The sequence below is a fragment of the Haliotis cracherodii genome, unplaced genomic scaffold, assembly GCF_022045235.1.
Source record: "Haliotis cracherodii isolate W230 unplaced genomic scaffold, xgHalCrac1.p SCAF_23, whole genome shotgun sequence".
NCBI lineage: Eukaryota > Metazoa > Mollusca > Gastropoda > Lepetellida > Haliotidae > Haliotis > Haliotis cracherodii.
In genome coordinates this window covers 6,174,040-6,184,176 of record NW_027266279.1, presented here as the reverse complement: position 1 = coordinate 6,184,176, position 10,137 = coordinate 6,174,040, and the positions used below count along the sequence as shown (strand labels likewise).

The window sequence follows — 10,137 nt, the reverse complement described above, 5'->3', positions numbered from 1 at the left end:
GTGTCATCGCTACAACGATAAATATACCCTAGCTGAACATAAAGCTGAAGATTCTGTTCTATTATCCCCCCAAAAGGAACTACTTAAACCCCATTATGTACACTGAAATAGAAATACTGACAAATCTCATAATTTAATAGATAAGTTCGCTTAAAGGCTGCGTTCACACAGTGCCGATGCTGGCTCCAGTTTGAGATCAGACAGCGGTACGACACGAAAAGTGAAAAACTCGGATTACTATCCTCAATGATCTGGAATGTCCTATCATTGTCTGAACGCAGTCGTATCCAGAGAGGTCGGCCAAGCACTCCCGACATTAGGTGCGTCCCGTGACATTCGGGAAACTCAGCCGATGTTGTCTTGTCGGATTACGGGACGAATTCGGCTGGAAACGGCTGAATCGGGACACTTCCTGAACAATATCTGATTGTTGTGGTTAAAAAGATGTTTTTACAAATTTGTGAATTTCCCGCCACAAATCACGGAATCTTGATAAGACTTTTGACGACTTTTGCAGAAAAGATCCTGAATGAGTGACTGAGCCCTAACGCCGCTTTGAACAGTATTTCTGTTATATCACGGAGTGGCAGTTTGATGTGGGAGTGATTCAGCTCGGTGTCGTTTACCGTTTTGGGGAAACCCAACACGAGGACCAAGTGTTCCATCTTCTCGAGGCAAGAGAGTTAAATGACTTTAAAAGTCCAGTTTCCACCCTTGCCGAACTAGGCTGGAATTCCTTGGCTCGATCGTAGCGCCACCAGTGGTTATTATGAGTTATGTCCCTTCTGGGCCTCTCCTATGGACCAATCCGATTCCATCTCTTGCATTTGTTTCAAACAAAATGGCGGCGCCCAGTCAAGACGATCTGATCGATAATCAAGATCTATATTGTCACAAAACGGGTCTTACATTGCGAGGTGCATCAAATCACGAGAGCACCTTGATTAAAAACATGAAAAGGTTTGAAAATATCTGTTGACAACGAGTTGGCGGTGTATATGCTTTGCAAATCCTGCAATCGACCGAAATCTGCACGACAGTTTACGAACCGGATTTCGATTTCGTTGCGAAAGTTTGATTGGACTATGCATAGACTCGTTAGTCCAGCCAAAATGTAACTCCACAATACCAGCCTAGTTCGGCAAGGGTGGAAACTGGACTTTTAAAGTCAGTTAACTCCCTTGGCTGGGGAAGATGGAAGTGTTCAGGTGTAACACCAAGAAACCCGTCACCATGTTGGCTGGGAGATAAGCAGAGTAAGGAAGATCCGATCTGATCTGGTGGTGCAGTATGTAAGAATATTTTATCTACCCTGACTGCGTCGGTTGTGGATCGTGCAGTTTGTCTTGAATACTCTATACACAATTAGCTCATGTTGCAATGTTTCCATTATAAATAACACAACCAAACGCAAATATTTCGAGGGTTTTATATTTACTGTCCGCATTTGTATATTAAACCAGTGCTCACAAAATGCATCCCTCCATTTTAAATGTTGTATACGCGGGTAAAGATTCAGTACATCGGTGGTTCTGTGTTTTTGAATCATACATGAAATTATTTCCGATTAGGGCGTCACATCTGTAGTTAATGCCAAATCAATTCTCAAACCAACCAATAGAGAGCTCCGCACAGCGAAGCCGACAATGAAAGCGCTGCTCGTGTGTTTTTCTTACGAATGAGTTACGAAATACTAATGGCTAGCTTGAATAGATGCCAGTCTTTATCAGAGCCTAGATTTCAATATAAATATGCCTTGGTCGTATGAGGCCAACCCAGAGTTTCTTACGACCAGACTAGAACTTCTGCACAGGAACTCGTTATTATTCAGTAAATAAAAATATATACCCCCTATACTTACATATATGGGGTATATATTTTTATTTACTGACCAATAACGAGTTCCTATGTACTTCTGTCACATCGTCACATCACACAGTCCATCCATGTGTTTTTCAGTTGTTTGAATGAATGGATGGATCATGAATTTATGGGTGGGCGAATGGATGGATGGATGGATGGATGTTCCCTAAAAAACACCCAAACCATCAGGGCGCAACTTGGCTGATTTTAACTGTAAGCAAAACTATTTTTTTCAATTAAAATGTTATTATAGATATATTAGTAATATATATACGCCCCCCCCCCCCCCCCCCCCCCCCCCCCCCCCCCCCCACCACACACACACACACACACGTTTCGACTTTCATTCATTCAAGAAACAGCCGTGGTGACAAACATTAAAACGATGTTCCTGATGTGTGTTTTTACATGTTCAATTGTGTGCGTAAAGATTCCGATTTTCAAAGTAAACAAAAATATCATGTTTGGGCGTGTAGAGACTGAATTAATAATTTACTGCAAAGATGATAAATTGTGGTTTACTTATTTTTAGGTGTAAGCAGTTGCTTTTCTTTTACTTTGATAGTTTCGCTCCTGGATATCAAACATTTCACTGAGCGTTAAATGATTTTCAGGCCAAATCCTCAACATTGAACCGAAATATGTGTATGTCCTCTCATTTGTTCTACCGCCAGTAATCATATCAATGATAAAATACACACATCAAAAACGTTGCAGGCATTCGATTTTCATCTGATCGATAATTCAACACATGCATGTGAACGACACCAGTAACGGGAATGTGTTTGATTTTTCTGTAAACCAATGGAACGGCCTACATTGCATTCATATTTAGCTTCTTCGATCTCAAGATAATTCTTATTGAATGGGAATATTTCAAGTGTACAACCTGTTGCCGTCAGTCTGGAGCAGCAGTCGCGCATCGTGACTTGAGGGTCTGTATGGGGGTGAAAACATGTCGGCATGGACAATGTTGCTTGAGCACAGACACATAGATTGTAACGCATTATTCCGTATACTTTACTGTGTATCAATGTATAATGAAATTATCGTGCCAACTATAAGTATTGCATGTACTATGGTTGTACCGTCCCTAAGGACGTTCTGTACAAGACATTTCTTCTTCACTAGGCAATTAGTGACGGGTTGTTGTTACGTTGTTGGATATTTTATACATCCTGTCGTTTCTGAGAGCCATCATCTACACGTATAAGTGTGTACTATCGAAGGTATATTTGTGTTCTGTGGAGGTTTTCTTTTGCCGAGGTTGAAATTTCCGAATCGAGGTGGTAAATTAGAGAAGTTGAGCCAAATCGTCTTAGAAAGCTGACAACCTTCATTTAGATTGTCGGGCAAAGGTCGCAAAGAGACGTTATCAGATGTATTGTATGGAGTAAAAGGTACTTCACTTATCCAACGTGTCTGCTCAAATGCGGTATGTAAATATGTTTCCCCGATTCGTACGCATTACAGTTATCAATCTCAACTCCCTGGGATGTATACAACCCATGCTGCCTACAGGCGCAAGAATGATTCTGAGTGACACGTTTTGAAACTAGTGTTTCGGTAAGGGGAGGTAAAATGGGGTTTAACGTCGCGTTCAAGATTTTTATACCGTTTGTACGTAGGCTATCCGTGTTTCCACAATCTGTCATCTTGGCGCAGTAACAACACCGTAAAGCCCTTGAACCAGTGTTGGTCCATTTGCTGAATTACAACCTGGTCCAAAGCGGGATACGATTTCAGCACCTGGCGCTTGCCAGCCTAGTATTTTTCATCGCTTGCCCACTCCGCCCCATTTTAATGAGATATTGTTCTCTTTTTCTTGTTCAATGTATGCACCCCCAGATTTTGAGTCCGGAAAGGACTTGGAATGGAAAAATTTGGGGAATTTATTCAGATTAGGCAGGGTTGGTTGGGCACGTGCCAAGTCAAATATATGGAAGTTTCTCCAGAGTTATGTCCCTTGCGTTGTACAAAAAGTCGGAGTAGACGAACACGGTGGAAAATGACGTTCTGGGGGCGGAGCAGCCGTCAGGATGGAAAGAGAATGGCGGGAATTCATGAACATTCTATACTAATGTTGGTGTAACTCAAGTCATTATTACTGATTAATATATACACCATCTTCTAATTTAATTTAAAATTAAATGTATACAATACAAAACACATAATAGGAATTGAGCACCGCATCCGTTAAGACCCTCGCATATTTCACATTCGCCGTACATCATCACGAGCGTGACGCCACCAAACCACCTCACCCTGACACAACCGCAAGATGTATCAGATTGCTTGTGCAGTGATAGTCCTCACCCTCCTGCCCCGAGGGGGGTCGGGCGATGCCGATGATGCATTTGCAAAACAAGACTGTCGCGTGGATGCATTTCCAACACAAACGGACTTCAGCCCTACCGCGTACCAAGGGCAGTGGTACACTGTGGCGATCAACCGTTACTGGATGGAAATTCCCTTCCTGACAAACTGGTTCCCTCCCCGTGACGTCCAGGCCGTGTACACGCTGAGCGACGACGGCAACATCGGAATACAGACAGGTGGGCATGACTGACGGTTGTGTTTAAAGGCTTGAATATCACTAGCCTTGCACAGGCTCTTGTTTAATATATCGCGCGCCTAGTTGTTGGCCTGTCCTACAGACCCTGAAACAAATATATCCAATGCAGCCCATGCACGTATATAATATTTGGCAAGTCTAGATTACTGCTGTGTTTGAAAATGAAGACAGTCTCTTGACTCCTTCAGTCTCCTTGTTTACCTGTAATTTGTAAACTGTTTTTATATATCTTTATTTCAGAGATTAGATATGTAAGTCTATCTAGTTAAATGTAGGGGTTAAAACGTTGTTAGATGCTATAATTACAAAATAATAAAATGAATAGTTACATGAGTGGTAGTAGCCGCGACAGTAGCAGAAGTAGTAGTAAAAGTAGTAGTAGTTGGCGCGACAGTAGTAGCAGCAGTAATATGCCTATCAATAGCCGCGACAGTAGCAGAAGTAGTAGTAACAGTATTAGTATCTGTAGTAGTAGTAGTAGTAGTAGTAGTAGTAGTAGTAGTAGTAGTAGTACCGGTAATAGCAGCTGTAATAGAAGTCGCAACGTTAGTGTTTTATTTGTTTTGTTTGTTATTTAACGCCGCACTCTGCAATATTCCAGCTATATGACGGCGGTCTGTAAATAATCGAGTCTGGACCAGACAATCCAGTGATTAACATGAGCATCGATCAACGCAGTTGGGATACGATGACATGCATCAACCAAGTCAGTCTGACCACCCGATCTCGTTAGTCGCCTCTTTCAACAAGCATAGTCGCCTTTACGGCAAGCATGGGTTGCTGAAGACCTATTCTACCCAGGATCTTCACGGGTCCCGCGACGTTAGAACTTGTAGTAGTAGTAGTAGTAGTAGTAGTAGTAGTAGTAGTAGTAGTAGTACCGTAGCCGTGACTGTAGTTTGTGTCGTGACAGTAGTAGTAGCAGTCGTATGCCTATTGTAGTGGCATCCGTGACAGTAGTTGTAATAGCCACGGCAGTATAGAAGGTACCATGACTGCAGTAAGTAGTAGTAGTAGTAGTAGTAGTAATAGTAGTAGCTTAGCCATGACAATTGCAGTAGTGGTGCCTGAATGTGTTTATACGTGCTTCTTACTATTTTAACAGGTGGCTCAGGTTTTCTCGGATTTTTGTGTTCGGGCACAAAAGGACTTGGTGTGGCCCCGAACAAGGATTTTCCACAGAAGAACATTGTGACATTTCCGGGGACTCTTTTTGGGTGGTTCATCGGCGCCAAACCGTATTGGGTTCTCCGCACAGACTACACGGGATTTGCTGTGGTGTATGCATGCTGGGCACAGGCGGACGACGGGACGTGCAAACCGGGCAAAGAGTTTGTGTGGACTCTGAACCGGAACCCAGAAGGACATACCCCCGACCAATGGCAGCAGATCAACGCCATCATCAAAGACGTGTGTATTGACCCATCGAAGATGAAGCCTATTAAACAGACTGGAAACTGTAATATTAAAGACAAGAAGTTGCTCAAAGACGAAGTCTAGTTTCGATTGTAAGAAAAGGCTTGCTAGAATGTCAGTGGATATACAGCGAAACCCTGTTAGTCCAGAAACCTTGCTTTCCGAATAGAAGTGTGAGTAGCGTCAACAAGTGTATGATGTCCATTACACCATGGTAGAGACGGGATATATGTTCTGTAAATGCTTCAAGGCATGCACTATTGTGCTTCTCAGGAAGGAAGGGCCAACAATGTCAGGAGGGCATTAAAAGTCCTGATTAACGGGTTTCTATGTTTAATGAGAAAGGGAAACATGGGTTAACATGACATTAACTGGAGTGAGTAGGTTGTGCTCTGAGCCGGAACATAACTGAAAGTTGGCTAGCAGAGTATTGTAATATCACATGACAACATCCAACAATGTTACGGACAGATAGATAGATTCCACTATGTTACAGATAGATAGATGTCAGCATTCCACAATGTTACAGATAGATAGATAGATAGATAGTTAGATTCCACTATGTTACAGATTGATAGATGTCAACATCCAACAATGTTACGGATAGATAAATTCCACTATGTTACAGATGGATAAGTGTCAACATTCCACAATGTTACAGATAGATAGATGGATAGTTAGATTTCACTATGTTACAGATAGATAGATGTCAACATTCCAGTGTTACAGATAGATAGATGGATAGATCGATGACAACATTCCACTATGTTACAGATAGATAGATAGATAACAACATTCCACTATGTTACAGATAGATAGATAGATGACATTCCACTATGTTACAGATAGATAGATAACAACATTCCACTATGTTACAGATGTTACAGATAGATAGATGTCAACATTCCACTATGTTACAGATGTTACAGATGTCAACATTCCACTATGTTACAGATAGATAGATAGATAGATAACAACATTCCACTATGTTACAGATAGATAGATAACAACATTCCACTATGTTACAGATAGATAGATGTCAACATTCCACTATGTTACAGATAGATAGACAGATGGATAGATAACAACATTCCACTATGTTACAGATAGATAGATAGATAGATGACATTCCACTATGTTACAGATAGATAGATAACAACATTCCACTATGTTACAGATAGATAGATGTCAACATTCCACAATGTTACAGATAGATAGACAGATGGATAGATAACAACATTCCACTATGTTACAGATAGATAGATAGATAGATGACATTCCACTATGTTACAGATAGATAGATAACAACATTCCACTATGTTACAGATAGATAGATGTCAACATTCCACAATGTTACAGATAGATAGATGGATAGATAGATAGATGACAACATTCCACTATGTTACAGATAGATAGACAGATGGATAGATGACAACATTCCACTATGTTACAGATGTTACAGATAGATAGATGTCAACATTCCACTATGTTACAGATGTTACAGATGTCAACATTCCACTATGTTACAGATAGATAGATAGATAACAACATTCCACTATGTTACAGATAGATAGATAGATGACATTCCACTATGTTACAGATAGATAGATAACAACATTCCACTATGTTACAGATAGATAGATGTCAACATTCCACAATGTTACAGATAGATAGACAGATGGATAGATAACAACATTCCACTATGTTACAGATAGATAGATAGATAGATGACATTCCACTATGTTACAGATAGATAGATAACAACATTCCACTATGTTACAGATAGATAGATAGATGTCAACATTCCACTATGTTACAGATTGATAGACAGATGGATAGATAACAACATTCCACTATGTTACAGATAGATAGATAGATGACATTCCACTATGTTACAGATAGATAGATAACAACATTCCACTATGTTACAGATAGATAGATGTCAACATTCCACAATGTTACAGATAGATAGATGGATAGATAGATAGATGACAACATTCCACTATGTTACAGATAGATAGACAGATGGATAGATGACAACATTCCACTATGTTACAGATAGATAGATGGATAGATGACAACATTCCACAATGTTACAGATAGATAGATAGATAGATGTCAACATTCCACAATGTTACAGATAGATAGATAGATAGATAGACAGATGACAACATTCCACAATGTTACAGATAGATAGATCGATAGATACATAGATGACAACATTCCACTATGTTACAGATAGATAGATATGTGACATTCCACAATGTTACAGATAGATAGATGACAACATTCCACTGTGTTACAGATAGATAGATCGATAGAAAGATAGATGCTATTCCACAATGTTACAGATAGATCGATAGATAGATGACAAGATTCCACTGTGTTACAGATAGATAGATCGATAGATAGACATTCCACAATGTTACAGATAGATCGAAGATAGATAGATCGATAGATAGATGACAACATTCCACTATGTTACAGATAGATCGATAGATAGATGACAACATTCCACTGTGTTACAGATAGATAGATCGATAGATAGATAGATGACATTCCACAATGTTACAGATAGATCGATAGATGACAACATTCCACTATGTTACAGATAGATAGATAGATGACATTCCACTATGTTACAGATAGATAGATAGATAGATAGATGACATTCCACAATGTTACAGATATATCGATAGATAGATGACAACATTCCACTATGTTACAGATAGATAAATCGATAGATAGATAGATAGATAGATAGATGACATTCAACAATGTTACAGATAAATCGATAGATAGATGACAACATTCCACTGTGTTACAGATAGATAGATCGATAGATAGATGACATTCCACAATGTTACAGATATATCGATAGATAGATGACAACATTCCACTATGTTACAGATAGATAAATCGATAGATAGATAGATAGATGACATTCAACAATGTTACAGATAGATCGATAGATAGATGACAACATTCCACTGTGTTACAGATAGATAGATCGATAGATAGATAGATGACATTCCACAATGTTACAGATAGATCGATAGATAGATGACAACATTCCACTGTGTTACAGATAGATAGGTCGATAGATAGATAGATGACATTCCACTATGTTACAGATAGATAGATCGATAGATAGATGACAACATTCCACTGTGTTACAGATAGATAGATCGATAGATAGATAGATGACATTCCACAATGTTACAGATAGATCGATAGATAGATGACAACATTCCACTGTGTCACAGATAGATAGGTCGATAGATAGATAGATGACATTCCACTATGTTACAGATAGATAGATCGATAGATGACAACATTCCACTGTGTTACAGATAGATGGATAGAGAGTAAGAATTATAATTATTTGTGTTCGCGCGAGTGTGTGTCTCTGTGTGTCTTTTTGGTGTGCGTGCGTGTTTGTGCGTGCGTGCGTGCGTGCGTGCGACCTCTTTACCTGAATGTGGAGACGACTCCATGCATCACATCATTTCACCGACAGGAATTGTTTCTGTTGACTGGGCAGGCATTCATCTTGACTGTGAATATACTCCATTTCGTCGATTTGTATTATGTTGACATTTTGCATTGTTGTGTAGAAACATGTTTCAGTTGTCGTTTAAATAAAAAACGAGAAAAGAGGGTTATTTTTTCTTTACAACGTTTCCTTCATTCATAACTACAAGGCCTATTATTACGGGCAAGAAAACGCCTAAAGCAGTAGTAAGCAGTGGGTTCCGAATGCATACAAAACTATGCAAATTGCATTCTTCCAAAAGCAGAAACTTTTTAGTGTTAAAATGATTCGTTTGCTAAAGGTAACATTGATAACGGGGTGTTCGCCAAACATAACATTGATAACTTGATGTGTTCCGCCTAACATAACATTGATGGTGTACGCCAAACGTAACAATGATAACGTGAGATGTTCGCCAAACATTCGCCAAAGGTTTGTTTTAAAATAGCTTCAACTACCAGAACGGGACTTTCTGGTCTAAAATATTTGGTAAATACTCTGGATGATTCAAATTTCAAAAACAATTATTTGGTTCAATAGAACACTTACTCGCTGTTACAATATATTCTCTTCACATGACATACGAGTAAAAAAAGCTGTTGTTTACGAGCAAAATGGATTGATTATTGGGTTGAAGCGTACATAAAATAACGATAGTGTACCACACCGACTGAAGCTTGCCACACGAAGAAACAACTTCCCGAGCAAGACTGTACTTTTCTGTGTATTTTTTATGCTTTGTTAATAC

General features: G+C 39.4%; 1 protein-coding gene across 1 annotated transcript; it reads left to right on the top strand.

Moving 5' to 3' along the window:
• The first annotated feature begins 4,144 nt into the window (after positions 1-4,144).
• On the top strand, positions 4,145-6,269 carry LOC139471835 (purpurin-like). Its single transcript, XM_071254335.1, has 2 exons — positions 4,145-4,418; positions 5,544-6,269. The coding sequence occupies exons 1-2, from the start codon at positions 4,145-4,147 to the stop codon at positions 5,936-5,938; spliced, it is 669 nt and encodes a 222-aa protein (XP_071110436.1). The 3' UTR covers positions 5,939-6,269.
• The last annotated feature ends 3,868 nt before the right edge of the window (positions 6,270-10,137 follow it).